At 41.9% G+C, this 22,498-nt stretch overlaps 1 protein-coding gene across 1 annotated transcript; it reads left to right on the top strand.

Annotated features, from left to right (window-relative positions):
- Nucleotides 1–7,763: 7,763 nt before the first annotated feature.
- Nucleotides 7,764–10,075, top strand: LOC122564464 (forkhead box C1-A-like). Its single transcript, XM_043719390.2, has one exon. It carries the CDS (start codon nt 8,084–8,086, stop codon nt 9,518–9,520), a length of 1,437 nt encoding a protein of 478 aa, XP_043575325.2. The 5' UTR covers nt 7,764–8,083; the 3' UTR covers nt 9,521–10,075.
- The last annotated feature ends 12,423 nt before the right edge of the window (nt 10,076–22,498 follow it).

Here is a 22,498-nt window from a genome sequence, read left to right as displayed (position 1 = left end):
GCGATGCAGGAATAACACGTCTCAACCTCTAAGATATACTGCTTTATATCAAGGACTGTTCCGGGTTCAGAGATTTTTTTTGCACACCAAAGAAACAGATTCCATTTCGGTCCTCAGACCGTAACTCCACCTCACCATTCTTCAAATCATGTCCAGAAAATATTGCCATTGGGATGCGGGCCCCACAGCCCCAGTCATTTCCTCTCCCAAATTTCCCCAAATTTGACACTTATTTTGCGACCTGTGGTCTCATTCAGGTCATGCACAGCCTCGGGATTATAAAAAGTAAAGAAGCTTTCGTTTATTTTTGCGTTAAAAAAGCAAATCTAACTGCATTTGATCACTAAGTATCTGAAAATGGGTGGATTTGAACTTGTTCTTGAAAGAGGGACTGTTGAACAAAATAGAGGCATTGACGGTGAGTTCCATAATCATAAAGTAGTTTTAACGACTGTGGTTATTTCCATCCAAGCATTGCCCCAGCTGGATAGGTAACCGGTTCAGCTCCTGCGTTCCCAGCCTGACCATACCCTTGACTTCCACTAGATGGTGGTATTTAGCAGTCCATGGCCCTAAAGGAGCAGTCAGGACAAAAGACATCTTTTATTCCTGTTAGAAGTCATGACTGGATTTGTGCTGTTTGCGGGTGAATTTGTGCTGACTGCTTCCTCTTCTAAATATGTTAGATCGGCACTGGTTATGTCGGCACGCATTGCACCTCCACTCCCGAATTATCAAAGGCCATGACCCTAATAAGAGCAAACGTTGAGTTTATTAAACCGTTGATTACTCTTTTAAGTATTTAAGACTATATGCGAATTTTAGAAAGACACCTGGCACAATATAATTTATTTTAAAGTCAGGTAACGAAACACAAGGGCTCCAATGAAAGGAGAAGATATTTTCTGAAGGTCCCGAACCTTTGAACCCAGGGATAGGGAAAAATAATTATGATAAAGACACTAGTGAAAAATATTACACCTTGTATTTGACAGTATATTGCATTTGTTTGGCGAGCGATATTATTTTGGGAAAGCTCCCGAGGTAGAGCCTCTTTTCTCCCCCAGGTGATCAGGTAGAAAGCAGCGGTTGGCAGATAGGGGTTTATTTTTTTTTGGAATAACTGTTTCCATTTTGTAATGCAGCAGATGTTTTCATGTGTAAAGTGGAGCCGTGGGCAAAACCCCTTGATTCAAACCGCACATTCAACTTTCGCGGCACATTCAGCAGTTGGTGAAACAGCTCGGTTTGTTGATTAAACTGGCCGTTGGTATTTTGAAGCGCACCAACGCCTTTGATCACTGATACTGGGGAAGTGTTTGGAAATACATCTCACACATAAAAGAAAATTGTCTGACTCCCAAAAAACACGTTTATTTCGTTGGGTTTCCCGCAATTTAAGCTGCAGCCACCAAAACCTTGACTTCTTTATAAAACAAATTATTTTCATTTAGGACTGCAAACACTTGGATATTTAAAATATACCAGTCTACGAATGTAATATATACAGATATTTGGAGAATAAATATCTATATGTCTTAAAACTAGTTTGTTACAATTATAGTGGTGCATGTAATAATTGTTACAATGTTTAAAACTTATTTGTGTTTAGTTTGCTTGTACAGAATTTTAAAGAAATGCGTTCAGTGTGTGATACTGTGTTCTTTTACTTTGCATATCTTTATATGCTCATGGTTTTTTTTATTTTATGTTTGTCTTGCCAAAAGATTCTCAAAGACATTCATCTCGCTTTTCGCAGTTAATGAATTCACTCTCGGTCTGCTGCACTGAGATCTGTCGGTCTTCTCGCCACTTCCAGATTTCTCTCAGGTGGCTGAAATGTAAATTTGTAAAGCTCCGTCTGAAACAAGCCTGACGTTGTCTCCCCGACCAGGAGAAACGCGGGGATTTCCGCCAAACGCCAAAACTTTGAGTCCATTCACGTGCTCCGCCAATAGCTCTGTTATGTCCCTGTTGCTACCAAATACAGTATTTAAATCCTCCAGAGCAAAGAGCACATCTTTGTGTTTATTATCGATTCGTTTGTGATCATTTTGAGTGTAGTTCACCTTTAAGGCTGCGGGAAAATGCGTTGAAGAGCAATTTCTGGGACGACGTAACAAACAGAAAATTTCATTAACATGAGGGCAATGGAACCTGTTTGTGGTAGAGTGTAATTAGTCCCCTGTGCGGTTTCTATACGAAGGGGATCTTTATCAGACCTTACTTGTTACCCGGGCCATGCAACAGTGATCCTTCCGTAGATGAAAATAACACCTTGAAACATTATTACGATTCCCCCTTTGATCGCTTTTGTGCACATTAATGCCGTTTGACATTGACCTTAATATTCGAGTTAAACTTCATATAATTAATACTTATTGTAATTCTTTGTGTAAAGCGCTTTCAACAGTTTTTTTTTTGCAACAAGAAGCACTATACTAAGCAAGAGATATAACTGCAATTGTAATGTCATCGTCGGCGGTATAGAAATGGTATAATCTGTCCGATCCCATACATGGTATACAGTAATCTATCCGATCCCATAGAGATGGTATAATCTGTCCGATCCCATAGACGGTGTAATCTGTCCGATCTCTGTTGCAAACGGATTGGAACTTGAATGTAAATAAATCTGTTGGCTGTTAATCTCGATGGTATTGACAGATAATATTAGATAAAACGCCATTACAAATTAAGCTGAAATGCAATTAAACAAAGTTAACTTGTGAGTTTGAGTAGGATCTTTATACAAACATATCAGTGAGTACATCATTATTTTACAAAATATTCAGCTCCTGTTGCGTTCAGGATTTACAGTTTATCATTTTGACGAATGACATTTGCATTAAATCGGATAAGCAGTACTTCATATTTTGCATGCAACAATATAATAACATTTCAATCTCAACATGGCCGTGATTTAGGATAATTAACACTTTGAACCTTTTTTTCCCCCGAAATGTCTGTGTGAGTTTGGGCGGCTGAACGCGCAGTGGTGCTGAACTGCCGGATTGGAAAGGTGTTCCCCGGGCACTAAGGCGGCCGAGTCCTGCAGGGGGCGCCTGGGGTACATGCTGCAGTTCATTCTGCCTATTCTCTCTCTCCCTTCCTCACATCCAGGTGTCCTTCGTGTCTTCACAGACAGAGCGCCCTTACTCTTCTTGAAAGGTGATGCCTTCTGAATGCTGCTCCAGTACAATACTGTGAATGGTTCCGCTTCTGTGAATCCCCATAAAGGGCATTCATTTTCCATATATCAAGTAATACTTTTCAAACGACGACTGGGCGAGTAAAAGAGAGAAACCTGCAGGCGTTTCTAATGAGCCCCAGATAGAAAAGATCATTAAGTGTTACTTTATATTTCTTAGTGGCAATTAAACTACAGTTGGCATCTTACAGGGCTGCTTATATTTGAATCACCTCACAGAAAGCAGATTTTTTTAGTTGCAGTTTAAGACTTTCTTTGTTCCTTCTATTTATGCTTCCAAAATGACTTGCGTAAGTACTGCTCATATACATTACATTGAAATACTGTATCTGTGTGCCCAGTGCACTTCTAATTAACGTGATCTTTTACAGGTCAACTTTTTCTTTCCTGGAGTTTAGACTGAGGTTTATTTTTACAGTATTGGATCAACTCTAATTTGCATGCCTAACGCACATCGAAATGTAGTTCACACAACCAAAGAGGGCAGGCTGAGATGTTATCAGGTTCTGAGCTGTGGGAACAAAGGGACTTAACTTAGCCTGAGTAAATAAACCGGACGATCCACAAGCCTATAATTCACACAGCGAACATTCTACATAAATGCATGCAATTATGGAGGTGTAAAGTGTCCTGAAGCATCATTATGTTTGAGTTTGTGTGCGCTCATGTTTTCTAAAATATTGGCGAATTTGACTTTCTTTCATTATTTGACAGATGTGTTAAGTGATGCAAATCAAAATGAGTCTAAATTGTACAAATACACATAAATGAAAGCGCAGCTTTAACTTAATAAACGCAGGTCCAGACAGTGGACGAAATATATCGACGAAAGACCTTTGCATATATCGACGAAAGACCTTTGACTACATAAATTAAATAACGTGCTCCATATCTCATTGTTATAGTCTTTAATGATGACTAATATATAGAGGGGGTGGTCTGTACAGCCAGTCCCCGGTCTGTGACCCTCCGAATAAACAATCATTAAAAATATAAAGAATGTGGAATTTTCCCATCCAGCGGCTGTTGTTTAAAGCAGCAACAAATCACTGCCAGCTGCCCTCAGTCAAACAGTAGGAGAGTTTCAATATTTTTCTGTGTATTTTTACAGAAACTTTACAGCAAATGTTCTGAACGAGAATTGCATGTGACATTGTGGAGAATTCGGCGGCGATACAGGGAGAATGGGAGCATCTTCGGCGGTTTCCGTTACCATCATTTTCCATTAACATTGACCGACCTCAGATTATAGTTCGAACCTTCCACGTTTAATCTTCAGGAAGAAACTTCATGTTTTATACTTTGTAAAAGAACTCAAAGGTTCGAAGGATATTTAAGTCATATTTGCAAAAGATTCGGCGCTCTGTTTAATTTCTGTATCGGTCAAATAAATGAGATTGAACTATGTGCCGCATTAAACTTGAATTGTCACTAAGTGTCGAGCTCATGTGATGTTTAGACGTCCCCGGTAGACCGTATCAAATCCAAATAAAGTAACAAAACATAGCAAGAATTTGAAATCTTTACTTTCACTTGCGATTTTACCACCAAATAAATACCTGATGTCGCTTGACCACAGTCGAAATATGCAGCACATTCATTTTAATGCAACTGGTCCTTGTATCACAACAACCCTTAATACTGGTGAATAAATGTTTCCGGCTTTATAATACTATAATCCTATGCAACATTTGTCAACGATGATAAAATATTATAAATTCGTCAGAATGTATATTAAATTCAACATCATTCGAGGATGCAGTTGGATAAAATCTGAAGTAATTCAAAAGTTAAAATGTGTTGTTTTTAAACATTCAATTCTTTTAAACATACTTTATTTGACATGAGCGATATAAATATCAAATCAGCCAATTAATGTATTTGTTTTAAAAAAAATCAAGGGGAGGTGATGGCGGTCCGTCCAAACTGTCATTTTTTTTTCTCTTTGTCTTCAGGGAGAGACAGAATTGTGAAGCAAATCTGTCACTGTACAAACAGCCTGAGGTGGAATAAAGTTCATGTGGGGGTCTTTATGTGTGGAGGAGAATGACCCGAGGAATATGTCAGGTCCACCTGCAGTGTCCCGGAAAACATACAATGAATCGTATTGTGCCCACGCAGCAGATTCACTTCCAAAGCAAAAACCACTCAAACCAGAAATTAAAACCATTTCCAGGCAAAACGATTACAGACTACATCCATGTTCACCCATCAGAACTCGGAGTGCTCACTAGACCAGTGATGTCACTACATTTGTTTCACGGTCTACTTTATTTTAATTCGCCAGATTGACAATTGTTAATGGGATTGCATTGTGTTTCTGTGTTTGAGGGTGCACGCGTGTGTGCTTAAAGTTAGAAATGATTCGTTACTTTCATACGGTCATTTTCCCAATATTGTTCCGACAAGGCAAATTGCAGACGCTGATCTGATGATTTGCCAATATTTTCTGCCGATGAGCTAAGGTTGGCAATGGATTGATTACAGAACTCACTCACACACACCATTCCTATTGATAACGAATCGATTGCAAATGTGGGTCTATCTCAGGAGCAAATACTCAGGAGCAAGTGTGTGCGTATCTCAGGAACAGATATTAATCGATTGCAAGTATGGTTGCATCTCAGGAACGGATACTAATCGATTACAAGTGTGAGGATGCCTCAGCACCCAGTTACTAATCGATTACAACTGCGGAGCCCATATATTAATCGATTGCAAGCGTGGGGTATCTCAACAAGCAGCAATTAATCGATTAAAAATGTGGGGGTGCCCTCAATGCCCAGTTATTAATCGACTATGTGTGGGGGCATCTTAGTATCCAGGTACTAATCGATTATACAGTTGGGAACATGTCAACACTCTAATTAATCGATTAGAAGGGTGAGGTATCTCGGCTACCAGTAATTAATCGATTACAAGTATTTCAACATCTACCTAATCGATTATACGTGTGGGGGTATCTCAGGACTCAATGACAGATACCAGTTATAAACTATGAATACAATTGGCCTATATGATTATTAAAATTGTATCCTTAATTAGATATCTCATAAGGAATATCTTAAAAGCCACCCCTGCCTTGGATTTTGAATGATTGAGCAAGTAGCAGTTTTATTGGCCTTATAAAGAATACTGGGCTGTTTGATGAAGTGCAGCCCTCATTATTAGAATTATGTTTGAAAGACAAAAGGCTAATTTCCACATTGATCTATTTACACGCACCAATCTCGTAAAGAAGTCAACGTCCGGCAGCTGGGGAACATGGAAAAGAACTCTGCTTTATAATGCTGATATGGTCTAAAATTAAAATCTGAATTAATTTAAAGGTTAAATAAAACACCATCTGAGATTTGTTGATGGCTCGCTAATGCACACACATTGCAGGTTCCGAGTCGAGCATCAGAGATTCTGGGAGTCACACTTGCCGTTCAATGCCTTTTGTCACAATCCTGTAGCCCAAAAAACGGGACGAACATATTGCCTTCAGCCATCTGCAAATGGACTGACACCTCAGAGGGGGTTAGGAAAGGCTTTGAGTTCGGGGGGGGGGGGGGGGGGGGGGGAGGGGGAGCCACCAAACCTATTTAAAGCACTATCCAGCTGTTTGAATGGGATCCCAACAATTCGTGTGTGTTTTAGTTGAATAAAATGTTACGGCCTAAATTGCCCCCGTTCAGCATGTGAAAAGGGGGCTGATATTGCACTACTTTTGACGGTGATTCATCTCCAATTCTATATTCTCACTGGCGGCTAATAGAGTGTAAAGAGTCGCAAATGCAGACAGACATCACAATAGGGTAGGAATAGCAACCACACTTTCAACTTAAATCTCCCGCATTATGAGGTACACACGCCGGTGTAGAATTAATCTTTAACAGGGGAGTCTTTACCTGCTTGCCCATCCCCACCCCAAAACAACAATTTTTTAAAAAGTCATAAGCTCTTTAAATGGCTTTGAACTATTCAGTCGACATTACTTTGTTAAAAATGGCTTTTAAAAATGAAATTTCCCCTCGCATTTGTAATATTGCCAGAACTCTGGACATTTATTCCGTAGGTATTTCGCATGTATTTAACCATCCAACGATGAGGAACACTCACTGATTCATCTTAAGAGTGCAATTTCTGTAGAGATGTCGTACAAAACATGAAGACTTAAAACAAAATAATAAAGTGAGGGAGTTTGAGGGCGGTGGGGGGATTGGGATGGGGGCATTGCCTATTTAAGGGGCTTTCTTTGGGGATTGGAATGGGGGAGGGAGGAGAGTTGGTGTTAGAAGTGGGCTGGAAGATTTGTACGTCACCTAACTGCTACAAACTGTACGTGGGTGGGCCAGAACACAGCGGCAACTGGTGTTTCACCGAGAGACGCCGAGACTTCAATTGGATATTGTCGCCTCGGAGGGGAGGGGTTGAGAGCAAGGGGGTGGGAGGTGGAAGAGGGAGAGAGAGAGAGAATCGGGACGGGGGGGGGGGGGGAGAGGTGGGAGAAAAACGCTGCGTAAAACTCTTGTCAAGTGACGAATGTCCAAAAAGTTCAGAAGTTTTTTTTTCTTTCCCAATTCACTCTGCCACCCTGCAGAAAGAAGGACGTTTTGGGGGCAGATGTGAAAACGGGGTTGGAAAAACTCTTCCTCACAAGCGTTTGGGAGAATAAGCGTGGATTGCTCTCTCTCGCTGGCCTTTTTCCTGTGTCGTTATTTCGGCGTGAATTTTTTTTGGGGGGGGGGGGTGGTGGTAAGGAGCTGGAGAGGAACACCACGGAGCCAGGAGACTGCTAACATTTCTTCTGAAAGTTATTGTGTGCAGTTTGGCTGTGTTTTTTTGTTGTTGTTGTTTTTGTTTTGGTTGCTCTGTGGGAAGGCAGCGATGCAAGCTCGCTACCCGGTGTCGAGTCCGAACTCGCTCGGAGTGGTGCCCTATCTGAGCGAGCAGAATTACTACCGGCCCGGCCCGGGATATACCGGGATGCCGGCACCGATGGGGATGTACCCGCACGCTGCTCACGAACAGTACGCGGCGGGGATGGCTCGATCCTACGGACACTACACCCCTGCTCCGCAACCCAAGGATATGGTGAAGCCTCCTTACAGCTACATCGCCCTCATTACCATGGCCATTCAGAATGCGCCCGACAAGAAGATCACCCTGAACGGGATCTACCAGTTTATCATGGAGCGCTTCCCCTTCTACAGGGAGAACAAACAGGGCTGGCAAAACAGCATCCGCCACAACCTGTCCCTGAACGAGTGCTTCGTCAAGGTGCCCCGGGACGACAAGAAGCCGGGCAAGGGCAGCTACTGGACCCTGGACCCGGACTCTTACAACATGTTCGAGAACGGCAGCTTCCTCAGGAGACGGAGGCGTTTCAAAAAGAAAGACGCGGTGCGGGAGAAGGAGGAGAAGGAACGGCAGGGCAAGGACACCGCGGGTCGGCAGCAGCAGCAGCAGCAGCCGGCGGCCGCCGGAGACGCCGACAAACACGCGGTGAGGATCCCGGAGATCAAGACCGAGAACGGGGCTCCGTCCCCACCGCCCCCACCCCCGCCGCCCCTGGCCGCTCCCCCTGCCCTGAGCATGGTGCCCAAGATTGAGAGCCCGGAGCCCAGCAGCGGGCAGAGTCACAGCAGCGGCAGCAGCAGCAGCAGCAGCCCGTCCAACCGCTCCCTCAGCCTGGATAGCCATGAGCACCAGCCCTTCACGGTGGACAACATGGTGCCCTCCCTCAGAGGCTCCCCGCACACCTCTGGCGAACTCAGCGCGGCTTCCCGGACAGGGATCAGCCCCTCGTTGTCCCTCAGCTACGCATCCAGCCAGTCGTCCGTGTACAGCTCCTCCTGCAGCCACAGCCTGAGCTCGGCCGGTGCCGGCACCTACCACTGCAACATGAACCTGTACTCCGGGGAGAGAGCCGCTCACATAGGGGCCAGCGGCGTGGACGAGGCGTTACCCGAGTACTCAATCCCCCCGAGCAGCAGCAGCAGCAGCAGCACCGCCGCTCCTTCCCTGAGCCACGGTCTCAGCAACGGCCAGGAGGTGGCCGGGAGCGGGCCGGGTCGCCTCGCCTCCTGGTACCTCAACCAGGCCGGTGACCTGAGCCACCTGACTTGCAGCGCTTACTCCGGACAGCAACAGAACATCCACACGGTGCGGGAAATGTTCGAAGCTCAGCGGATCGGCCTCGGCACCTCAGCCGTCAGTTCGGCGCACGCCAGTGGGAATAGCAGTTGTCAGATGTCGTTCCCCCCAGCCCAGACACTTTACCGCACCTCAGGTTCGTTTGTGTATGACTGCAGCAAGTACTGACACCAAAAAAAAAACAAACACACGAGAGAGAGAGCGTTTACACACTGTAATTTTTATCTTTTAGAACACAAGGAACAACAGCCCGTGTTTATATATGTCTCATTTGTGTAGATAAACAAAAAACCCCACAAAACCAATTTGAAATTTGGTTAACAGAACAGTGTTACTCCAAAAGAAACGTAAGTTGCTTTTATTTTGCAAAAAAAAGTGTTTAAAAATGAAAAAAAGTGTGTGTCAAATCTACTAGAGTTCACGGCGAGCTAACTCGGACTTATTATAAGCTGTCGGATAGTAATTTATTTTCAGTGTAGTAGAATATTATTTTTAAATATGGACCAAACTCCCCGAAAGTGTTCTGGTGCTGACTCTCCCCCTTCGCCCCACCCCCATCCCGAATCTTTAACGTTAATGTTTTGTTGTTGTTGTTACCCTTCCAGTATAAAGGTTGACTGTATAACGCGATTTTATGTCCTCCTTTTATTGAAAATGTTCCGAAGGCATTGCATTGTTTGTTTCTTAATAAATGACAATTCGCTCCGTCTGTTGGAAACTCAAGAGGTCTTCCGTGTGCCCGGGAGCTCCCGCTGTAAAATTCAGTGCTCATTCAGAGAGACAGAGAGTGGTACGTCTGGGGGAAAAAAAAATTGCTGGCAGGCACAAACTAACTCACTAGCCGAACGCATGGGATTGAATTAGGTGGCATCTCGAATCTCAAAAACTCTATCTTTGCCCCCACCCTCTTCCTCCCCCATTGTTATCTGGTCCACACGTCAAAGGGAGCGCCGCGTCTGCCCAGCTCGAACAAACGTTTGTCATTTCGGATAAAAACCAGTCCTTATCGGCTTGGTTTATCTAAAGACAACAATTAGCCTCTAATTGCAATTGCTCTTTTACTCGATTGCAGTAATTTGGTAGCAATCAGGCATTGATTTAAGAACACAGCAGCCACTTTCCTTTTAAAAAAAGAACTAACACCATCAAACTCAGACAATCATATCTCAATAAATCCAGCCATTTGTTTTGTGTGAAGTGACGGTCAAAACTGACTCCTTCCCCACTCTCTGGTGCAGAGGTGAAGATGGCATTTCTTCATATTTTATTCTGCGGAGTAATGCGACTTGGCATGTTTGTTGAATGTGTTGCAAATGCTCCGGAGAAGCACGAATTCTGACATTATTTCTCTCTCGTGTTTGTCAATTTGCTTGCTGCATTTTTGTTTCTAAAATAAGGAGTACCGCCGATTATTTTGAAAGCAGCTTTTGAGAACTTGCGTGCTGCTTTAAGGAGTTCACTGTTTCACAGCTGGCCCGGTTGAGGTGTACTCTGCCTTCTGGAAGGTTTATGGACTGTGTACGAGGTGTCTCTTCGCGTTGAAGGGTCTTGCTTATCGGTAGCTGTTTAAGTCACACTGTTTTTCCAACAAACAAACTCGGGTATCAAACGAGGCAGCTTTGTTACCGGCCTAGGCCGGTTGGATTCAAATGAATGTAACTGTCTCCTCCGCTTTGTTCACGGTGGCTGCTGTCTTTTTTTCTAAACAAAAAGTAAAATTACATTCAGATGGAATCAGGAGAAGTTAAATGACACTCAAAATCGTTTTAACACAACTTTTTAAAGATTAAGGTTTCTTCCTTTACATTTTTGTCCCATTTGAAATTATTGATAATATCTTAAGATTTGGGTCTTTTTTTGTTCTTTTTTAAAAAAACTTGAAGTGCAATCACGTAGGGCCTAGAACGAATCCCTGGGAAAGGCCACTCTAATTAAGATTAAGCGGAAAGCGTTTTGAAACTGATAAAGAAATGCTCCTGGCTTGCAAAAAGATACTGCCTAGAATTTCGAAGCAGGAGCACAAACTGCAGTTTAAAAAAATAAAGATAAGGTCAGCTATTAAACAGAGGGAGACACTGCCGTTTGGCATTAAAATATCTATCATGTTAAGTTGGAAGCACTTATCACATTAATGTCGTAGCTTTAAATTATATTTGGGAATATTTGCTTAACTCCTCGCTGCAAACAAGAGGAGACCATTACAGTAACCAACAGGCCTCCCATACAATACACAAGAGCATTGGCAGCGGTAAGATTTATTGAGCGCATATTATACCTTATTAGGGCTGGTTGAGTGTTGACTAGACATTTAAAGGAGAAATCCTGGGAGACAATTTCATCGTCCCAGGAAACCTACGCTATTAAACAAGTGCATGATATGATCTTCACTTATTAAAGACCACCAGGCAACATTGAAAAAAAAACACATGAAGCGTGAGCCACGTTTAGCTTTTTGTTAAAAAACATCTGAATGGGTCAACAAAAAAAATGGCCGCCTTTTTACATGGCAATTAATTTGCTTGAACTAACGTGATTAAGGTCACTGGGAGAGGGCTGTGTAATGTGCCCACTTTGGGCTAATCGAGTTATATTAGACACGGGGCCTTCTGTGATTAACTGTTTACACACCATTCCTATAGTTTGTTTTGAACACACACGTGTGTTTAAGAGCTGGGGGGAGGTTAGGTGTAGAGTTCGAATAGGTTTCATTCCTGACATTTTGTAGGGACCAGGATCGACTCCATTCTGAAACCTGCGTATTGTTTACTGAGAGGCACCCACACCCGACTTTGAATTCAATCGTGACTTTGTTCGTTCATATTTTTAACAATAGTGTACCCGAGCCACAAATTAACTGACGAGAGCAGAGGGGTACTTGATTTGGGTATGCAGGGTTTAGAGGGGCACTTCCCGCTCACAATAGAGAATCCCTCGGGACGGTCGAAACTGATTGCATTGGTTGCTACACAGGAACCCAATGCTGGCTGTGTTTATAAGCAAAGCAAACTTATTTAGTTTTTAAAAGCCTCAAAATTTAATCCACGCTTTTCCAATTTGCCATCTGCCCGTGATAAGGTTTCCGCTGTAAGTGTAGTTCAGTTTAATTCGACGAGTTATGGCAACAATATTTGAGAAGATTAAAGTATAACGGGTAGGCTTCTAGTTTTTTTTAAAAGAGACTCACCTAAGGTACGCCATTTCGAATATTTAATTTACAAATGTTTTTCAAAACGTATGCCTGGCAAAGAATTGGAGATAACAAATCAGAATAAAACCGCAAGGGATCTCTAAACCAGTTTTGTTCATTTTATTGAGATGGTCTCATTGAACATATAAGATCCTGAGGGAACTTGACGAAGGTGAATGCTGAAAGAGTGTTTTAGGGGACACGGGTGAAAAATAAGAAGGTATCCCATTCAAGAAGAATATGAGGGGAATATCTTTCCTCGGAGGGCCCTGAGTCTGGAATTCTCTTTCACAAGGACAGTTGAATACTTTTAAGGCTGTGCAGACGGGTGTAGGTACGACTATTAAGCAAACAGGAAAGTGGAGTTTAGGCCAAGATCAGATCAGCCACGATCTTACTGAATGGCCGACTAGACCCGAGGGCCCGAATGGCCTACTCCTGCTCTTTATTGGCATGTTTGCGCATGTATAAGATAATGGAGAACATGGTTCACCAACTTTTAATCGGAAGCTAAGTCATTGGGATGACTAGTTTATGGAATATGTCAACTGAATTTGTATACTAGAAATTTCCAGTACTTCAATGAACATGTAACCTATTCTATTACCGGGTTATGGAATAGCAGGAGTTCTGCAAGCAAATATCTAATCAGTGCCTTGGTCGAATTGTTTTCTTTTTCTCTAGAAGTGATACATTCATGAGTTTCTTGATTTCGGTCTCAGTAATGATGACAAGTTAATATAATTACTCAACAGGTGAACCGGTGATTGGTTAGGAAGATGTAAAATTCAAACGCGTGGTCACTGGAATAGTATCCTGGACATCTCTGAGGATAATTTGTTTGGGAGGAACTGAGAACATTGGACACTAGGAGAAATGTGAAGTGAGGACGCTGTTGTAAATTTAACAGAATTATGGCGATACAAAATGTAATTCTAATCCTGCTTTCATAACACGGTGGGGTTGTACTGACCAGGTGCTGTTTAGCAGGAAATGATGGCTGATCTGAGTTTCAAAGACGTAGCTACTTGTATAACAATGATAACGATTCGTTCAAATTATATGACAATTGATGTAGGATTAAGACTAGTTTTGAGAAATTGGACCTAAGCACACATATATTGGCAGAAATACAACAGAATATAATAATTTACAATATCGACACAATAATAGATACTGTGGAAATTCAATACAACATGAGAAGGGTTCTATTTCTGGATATTCGCAAATTGCTACTAAAAATCATGTTGCTCTTTTCATTCTAAGATATTTTATATTCACCCCGATTCTAATTCAATCTGCATATAGTAATGTCCAAGTCGTTCTAAGTAACAAGCTCACATAATATGTGCGTGTCTATGTTTCGTGAACAGGCATTTGTGAAAATGTATGTCTACGTATCCATTTATCAGATATTTAACAATATTATGGAGGTTTGTAGATAACCACCCCGGTAGTTAAATCGTGAACGTCAATATCAGCTGTGACACCTGATAAATACTTCGCAAAATAAAACTGACAAGATAACGTAGCAAAGAGAGTTCAGGAGTGGGAAGTACTCTGTGCCACCCTATCTCGTAGATGACTGTATATAGGTATCGGGTGTAAATATGGAACTACATAATCATTTGTGGTTTTAATGATATAAATATGGATATAGACAAAACTCACCATAGGTTACACGGATTTTATAATACTTTACGTGTAACACCTCTCATCGTTATTTTTTATGATTGTGATTTGTCTTGTCTGAATAGATTTGACTGAGCAACCTCCCAAATGTTAAACGAATGAATTAATTATGGGGAATAATCACCGTCAAAATACATTGTAGAATCCGTTTTGGTTTTGGCTACATCATCTTCTTTAATCTTCAAACTCGACATGAGAAATCGTTCTCTATCGAGTTAACAGAATTCCTAATTTTTCGGGGATTTTTAAATATAAAAGTCACACCTTTTGGATTCTGGCCTCAACAAAAAAAAAGGACTTCAGGAATATATTCGGAAAAGCGAAGGCAGTAGGAATTTTTTTAAATAATCAAGGACCACAATTGCCTGTCTGACATTTAATTCTTCCTTCTATTTGCTCACTTCCTGTACATTGTTGGGTGCTTAGTCCAGACGTCTAATTTAATCAGTACATGTTCACTCTGACCTAACAGAATTTGATCGCACTATATGGTGTAACATCAAATATGAAAAAAATGAGGAAAATGTAAATAAATGATGCATAATAAAGCAGCCAGAGCCTGTACAAACGTTAAAATATATAATGTATATATTTAGATTTTATCACGCCGGATATTTAAAAATGTCTTTATTATACAGCATATAAGTTCGAATAGCTTTTCTTAACACGTTAAATTAAAATCTTCACCTAAAGATGGAAAGAAACATTCCTGATTAATGTAGCTTTTAATATGGTTTTAAAACATTCGTTTCGATTCATTCTATACATTATTGCACGGAATGATTCTGTTTATTTCATTTTAAAGTTAATTAAAGGGATATCTTCATGCACACCGACTTGTATAAACATATGGATGCATACTTGCGTGTTCACGCTTAGATTTTCAGTTTCCAACTTTAATTATAAAACCATTAATTCTTCCCTGGCCCAATAAACAAACGTCGCGTTAGCAAGAAGATTGATCGTTTTCATGCAACTAAATCTGACTAGTCCAGGAAGAAATAAAATTCAATCAGTGTGCCGAATCATTTTTCATGAGACGGAGAAAGCACAGAGCGAAACGTAGCCAGAGGCCAGTGCTCGGGGATGTCAGTGTAGTAATCCCAAAAATTAGACTTTGGCGAGGGACTTTCAATCTGTGAATATTGTACCGTGAATATTCGCTGTCTCTTTGGTTTCAAAGTTTAGAACTGTTATCAAGTTGCGTGCAGTCCTTTTAACTGGCGGGATAATTCAAATGTGGTGCAACCCGAAATTAGAAAGCTCAATGGTGATTATTTTGCTACGCACAGAATTGATTGGAATATTATGGGTCTGTAACAATCCCACAGCCGTTTGCCAATGAGTCCCATATCTTCTGAATGAATTGATTTTGAACAAAACAAAAAGCTATACAGAGATTCAAATTTCCAGGCGTCTGTGCTTAGATGCATATAAAATGACGGGAATGGGAGTGATCAGTGCCCAGAGTTCAGCGCCTCGTGTTTGAATGTCTTTTTAAGTAGTTTGCGGTGCTGGGTCAGAAGACTGTCCCATGGATTTTTTGTTGTTGCTGTATACTCGGTGATGTGTTCCATATTGTGCGGAACTGAACTCCGTTTGCATGCGTCTGATTTCAGACTATTTTGGGTGAAGGGGTCAAGTCTTTACTTTCGATTTTAAGCGGATCCCGTTGGCTGCCGCCGCACTAACTTTCGCTCCCTTTCTAAGCCAAGCGTCAGAGTAAACTCACGCTGAAAAACTTCAGGTCAGAGCTGATTATAGGGTTGGGTGGCCGACAATTTTTTCCCTAAATAAACACAGCTTGATTCAACCTGGGTGGGCAAAATGGACCAATTTTTACAAACGCTTTCGGAGAAGCGGGGCGGGGGGTGGGTAGTGGGAGGGGGGTTGTTCAGAGCGGGAAAACAAAGCAAGACGGTACTGCTTGGGTATCTTGTGATCCTAAAACAGATCTGCAGCCCTCCACACTCCTAACGGCGATAACAGGGAGCGCCAGCGTACAGACCAACAAACTGCAACACATGAGTTCAGGAGCGAACTGAATACTCTGGCAAGTTTGTAAAGCGAGTCACATCTATCACCCGGACCCAATCAGGCCAAAGTTACCCATTATTGCCAGCAACTCGCTTTTCTCCGAGTGTGAGGTGGATTTGGGAGGGTGGGGGGAGAGGGGGGTCAATAACGTGTGAAATAGTCTCAAGATCATTTGTAAATGTCAATTCGTGGCGGCAATGTGAGGCTGAGATGCAGGTCCTGAAGGTAAAAGAGATTGTCCAGTTTGTGGGCTACCTGCGTCCGTTTAATGTGGGGCGAGATGAAAAATACAAATGATAAAGATACACATTCTCCCCTTGCCTTGGCCTCCACTTGTCTGAGCTCAGATTGTATTTCAAGCCTCGGCTCAAAAGCTTTTTTTTAAATCTTTCATTTGCTTTTAAAAATCTGCCCTCATTTCTTTTAATTAATTTAAAATGCTCAAGGGTATCATTTTCAGATTGTCCCCACACCATCGAGAATAAGGGATGACAGGCAGATTGTGGTGTTTTTCTTTTGAAATAAATTATAGCACCCCGGGAAAATTTCCCTATCAGTAGTTCCCGGGGACAGTCGACTAGGCCATCTCTCCTCACACACCCCTTACTTTATAGTTACTGAAATATAACATTTTGATTTAGGGGCATAGGGAAGTTGACACTTTATTAAACCTCATTTTATCTTCCAGCTACTTCACAATACAAGGGTGGTGGGGAGAGTATAGCGAAGTGTTTGCACAGATGCAGTAATAGCTCATTCCGGAGTCTGGGCGCAATATTCCACATGGAGGTACTTTTTTTCTATTGTTCTGTGAGAAGGGTGGGGAAATACTTGAAAACTAAAAACTGCACGAATTCACAGTTCAGTCGAGATAAGAATCACAAAGGTGTTGGCGGCCCGCTCTCTCACTCGCTACCTTATCAAAGCGACGCCAAAACAGGATCCCGAAAACTTCGAAACAATTGTCTTGAAGATTTTGATGGGTTTTCTGTTTTGGAATTTAACAAGTTGTAATCACTGTGACCCGTGCAGCGGTTCCTTCAGGCTGCTCGCTTGGGACAGGAGAACTGGCCTCCAGACCAGTTAGCAACTTTGAATCTTGAAGGAAATTCTCTCAGGCTTTCCTCACTTTCCCATCAAATCAGGAGCACAAGTGAAACCATGGATTTGCCTCATTCCGTGGAGTGGAAAAAAATTGAATGATAAAAAAACACACATTGACCTGCCAGGACAATGTTAAAAGATTGCCGACAGTTTTAGGCACGTTTCTTAACTTAGTCATATATTGTACCGAATGTGAACTCTTGCAGTGGAAATGAGCTTAGAACAGTAATGATGGATCTTTACAGAGACAAAAAACACAAGGCCAAAACGTAGTGATTAGGCCTTTTGTTGCTGACAATGGTGGCACTTGATGTGAAGGCAGACCTAAGAAGCTCACCGGTACCAATTGTACAAATCCACAGAATAATCAGTGTAGAATCAGTGGGAGAAAGAAAACTTCTGCAGCTGTACAGGGCCCTGGTGAGACCACACCTGGAGTATTGTGTGCAGTTCTGGTCTCAAATTTGAGGAAAGACGTTCTGGCTATTGAGGGAGTGCAGCGTAGGTTCACGAGGTCAATTCCTGGAATGGCGGGACTACCTTATGCTAAAAGACTGGAGCGACTGGGCTTGTATACCCTTGAGTTTAGAAGACTGAGAGGGGATCTGATTGAGACATATAAGATTATTAAAGGATTGGACACTCTGGAGGCAGGAAACATGAGTGCCGAACCAGAGGACACAGCTTAAAAATAGGGGTAGACCATTTAGGACAGAGTGGTGGCTGTGTGGAATGCTCTGCCCCAGAGGGCAGTGGATGCCCAGTTTCTGGATTCATTGAAGAAAGAGTTGGATAGAGCTCTCAAGGATAGTAGAATCAAGGGTTATGGGGATAAGGCAGGAACAGGATACTGATTAAGGATGATCATCCATGATCATATTGAATGGTGGTGCAGGCTCGAAGGGCAGAATGGCCTACTCCTGCACCTATTGTCTATTGAGTTTGAAAAATTGCAGTCACTACTGGATACTGTCTGTTTAACCCCGTGAGAACTGCAGTAGCAGCCCTGGTCTGTATCAACAAATGCAATCATTGAACGTTTCTCTTTCCTGGGCAACATAAAGCGAGTCGGGACACAAAATGCCCGGAACTCCTCAATATCAAACTTTAAAATGAGCTCGAAATCTCGTCTTTTAAAACGAACACGCTAATTGAGAGCGTAGGTAGGCCTTTCGGCCGCTCAAGCTTGTTCCTCCATTCAATAAATTCGCGGCCGATCGGATTGTGGTCTAAATACCACCTTCCCGTCTATACCCAAAGGCTATCACGTTAGTCCAAAAAAATTTTTGATGAAAACTGGAGGAATCGGCCAGTTTCAGCAAAGATTCATCAGCCGAACGGAACCACAAGATCTCAGAGCTTCCGGTTATGTCCAATCCCATCTCACCCCCATCAAAAAAAATATTGAAACAAAACCAGAAATTGTGGAAAAATGCAGCATTTATGGAGAGAAAGCAGAGTTAACGTTTCGGGTCCAGCAACCCTTATAGAGTCATAAAGTCATAGAGATGTACAGCATGGAAACAGACCCTTCGGTCCAACCCGTCAGAAAATATTATGAAATATCTTGATAGTTTGTATCGGAAGTGTGTTTATTTTTGCATGTGACTTTTTTTTCAGTTAAAAATAAGTTAGGCCCAATGTTTAGTTTTCTGTTTAGGCCCAATGTTAGTTATCGCCAATGAAAGGACATAGCCAGGGTTGAGATGTCCGGGTATTGTTGGCCACGGTCAATGATCAATAATGTTGACTGGGCAAATGAGAAATCGCGAGGCCGTCCAGGTGCAACTTTCGCACTGAGTTCTTTCAAAGCTTCGAGGCTGGGTCTGCAAAGATCTGCCAATGCCACGAGGCATTCTACAAGGCAAGCGCATGCCACAGACAGGATAACTACAACGAGGAATTGGAGGGTGCAGCACCTGGGCAGATTGAACACATTAAAGAGGCGCTGGATCTTTTGAAATTGCAGGTCCATCTGTGCTTAATAACTAGACAGTATCATTGTCTCAATCTCAGAACTATTTGTTGTATTTACAGTAACATTTCTTCAAAAGACAGCAATGGGACTTTGTTTTGAAAAAAAATGCAACTGTCCAGACTTTAAGGTTCTTTAAGATCTTTATTGCAAACCCTGATAGGACAGTGGTCTGTGTTAAGCTTCAAAAGTAATTGCAGAGCATTTAATGAGCTAAATAATTACTCAAGCATTATAGCACCTAGAATAAAATCTTAAGAGTTTTAAAGTGGCAACCAAATTCCGGGCTTAATCCGAAACTACAATATTACTGTAAATGTGTTGAGAATTGCAACAGATTTATATAGAGGCGAGTTCAGCTTTTCAATTGGGTGAAGTGACAGCCGGTCTGTACAAATATAAATCTTTGTAATCAGCATGCAGAAAGAGTTACCATTAAGACCCGATTGCTTAGTTTAAGAAATTATTAGCCCCAGTTTTCTAGGGGTAACATTCACATGATATACAAGTCCGTTACCACGGGATGCTCAGTTCAGTGTCTTTCGCGTGCACCCTGCAGCCTCACATCCCGATGCTAAAATGTAGTCTGTAAACAATTTTTTCACAGTTCCGCAAGGTAAACTAATTTTAATTTTAGTACGGTGCTAATGCGTGGAACTTTCAGGGAAAAAAACCACAAGGTAGTTTTTTTTTCATTTACGAAAATTCTGAGGCAAGTTAATTTTGATCACAATTTAACCAATTAAAATAAAAACTGCAGCAAAGCCCAGACATCAATATAAACTGGTTTGGGACACACACAATTGTGATCTATACTTTGCGCACGAGTGCTGTTTTAATTATGAAAGCCCATGCGCTGAAATGAGCTGTATCATGCTAAACAAAGCAGAGCTAATTGAAAAAAGTACTTATGTGAAAGCAGTGCGTCAAGTAAAGTGCAATGCCAACTGTTTACGATAATGGATTTGGTCATAAAAGTCGAAATGGAGAGACATAATAGTAGCAGCGTGCGACCGTCGCCGGGAAGTTCACCCGAGACTGGCCAGTTGATGCGATTGCACCATTGTAGAGTTCAACTCGTGACATTTGGTCAGGATTAGACCCTTTTCGGTCATCTGTCTTTCTCTTCACAGGTACGCACACAGTATTCGTTTCCATTATTCAGCGCGTGACACACACTTAGCCATATCTACGTGTATGTCATAATAAGGTCACTCATCTGCCAGTGCACTCAACACTTTAAAAGTTAGCACCCAGTTTAAAACACAAACTCGCATCAACCAGAGAGTTTTTTTACATAATCTGACAGTTCACTGGCTCCCATGAACTTCTACTTGAACTGCATTCGACGATGCAGCAATTGACAGGAAATTAACACCCAATACTAAATATACACGAACTTCCATTGATTGTATATATCGTTCAAAGGCGAAGTGTCAGTATTTCACTCGCCTTTCTCCCTTGAAGGATGGTATTTTAGAAAACAAAACAGCCATGGCACGGTTAATTTTATAATGCACAGCCGTTTTCCCCTGCCGCTGTGGCAAATCAATTCGTAATCGGAAATATGCTGTTTATCCGCAAATCTGGAATTTTTCGAAAGTCCCGATTATAAAGTGAGCGAATAGCGAAGGGAGTGAAACTACAGCATTATCCAAGCAGTGCGCGAGGTTCTTGCTGCACTGTTGCAAGAAACATTCCAATAAAATCCACCAGTTTGTTGGGGAATATGATTCGCAATTTCCAAACCATTGGTTTTTCACGAAGTTAATTCGCCTAATTCACCGTAGCTTTTTATTATTGCTAAGTATCTGAACGAATTTCTGCATTACAAGGCTAGGAGTGGGGTGTTCTCATTTTATTACCGTTAACAAACTTGCCAATCCTAAAGCAAAGTTTTCACCTTGTGTGTGCGCGCGCGAAAGGTTGGAATGTTTACCAAGTGAATGTCTGGTGTGAATTGAGTTGGGAGCAATTTTGCACATAACGAAATATCATCCAGCCGATGACAAGTTTGCGCCCTTTCCGCGCTGTGTTTTTCTTCAAAGAAGCCCAGAGTTTGGGAATCGCTCGTGGAAAATGATGGAGATTCCCCTGAAAAAAAAATCCCAGCAATGAATGCTGTCAGGAATTCAATGACCATTTATCTGTCTGTTCTTCAAAGCTTTTGGCAAAGCGTTGGAACAAGAAACAACTAGGGAAAAAAAGTAAGTAGCGTTCAAAGAATTGCAAGAGTGTAATGTGCACCATTGAAATAAAATCTACAGTAATACCCACTTAAAAAAAAAGAGAATAATATACGTGTTCTCTGCGGACAAGGCTTCCTTTCACCAGCTGAGGGCAACTGTGGTCAGTCAGGATTTGAGGCTGGATCTGTTTCCCAGGCAGTATAGTGCACAAATCGAATAACCATATAAGTTTTCTTTTATAAACTGTATGCCTGCACTCAATGGTTTTTGATTTGGCAGTCAAACCCATAATTAAATGCATTCATTTATGAAACAATCTGGATTTTCTACACTTTAAGCTACAAAGGTTTGAGAACTTTTGTGTTTTTCAAGTTCTGGGGCGGTGGGGGTTGGGGAGGGGAGCGTTGCCTGCACCTGTATCAATCCTGCTGTAAGCGGGTATCTTTTTCCTTTCCCAGACTTTGGCGATGCCTACTCACATATGTTCTCAATTAAACTCAATAAGGCCCACTGTCTGACTGCTGGGAACTGTGGCGTGTTATAAGGTGTTCTGTTAATGCACCAAATCAACCGAAACTCCAAGAAGAAGAAAACGCGCGGTGTGTTTTCGATACATCAAACACAGTGCTCCAGTCTCCGCCAATAATTATAATTTTTCACTGTCCACCGGGCGGTTGAATGCCAGGAAAATGGAACGGTCATTTGTTTCCGCAAACTTCAAACGGGGCTGGTGTTTAAGATGGGGTAACGTTAATGGGAATGTGTCTGCACTTTTTATTGTAGAGACACCCTCTGCTTCATTATAATCAAATTGCACTAAATGACATTCTTCTTAAAACAACGGGCGAGTACACCATGTTCTCACTGCATCAGCCGGAACTCGACTGGGTGGTTTCTTACATTTAAATCATTGCAACACTTGTCCTTGGAATTCTTCCACTGCCCAATGGCTAAAGTGGATT

Source organism: Chiloscyllium plagiosum, unplaced genomic scaffold (genome assembly GCF_037043375.1).
Source record: "Chiloscyllium plagiosum isolate Xiang-an unplaced genomic scaffold, Cpla_swu_hap1 HiC_scaffold_34, whole genome shotgun sequence".
Taxonomy (NCBI): domain Eukaryota; kingdom Metazoa; phylum Chordata; class Chondrichthyes; order Orectolobiformes; family Hemiscylliidae; genus Chiloscyllium; species Chiloscyllium plagiosum.
The sequence above is the reverse complement of the archived record's forward strand: the minus strand, read 5'-3'. Positions and strand labels throughout refer to the sequence as shown.

Bases quoted from the DNA above. Each gene is read 5' to 3' on its own strand.
- LOC122564464 (XM_043719390.2), top strand. From the start codon at position 8,084: ATGCAAGCTCGCTACCCGGTGTCGAGTCCGAACTCGCTCGGAGTGGTG.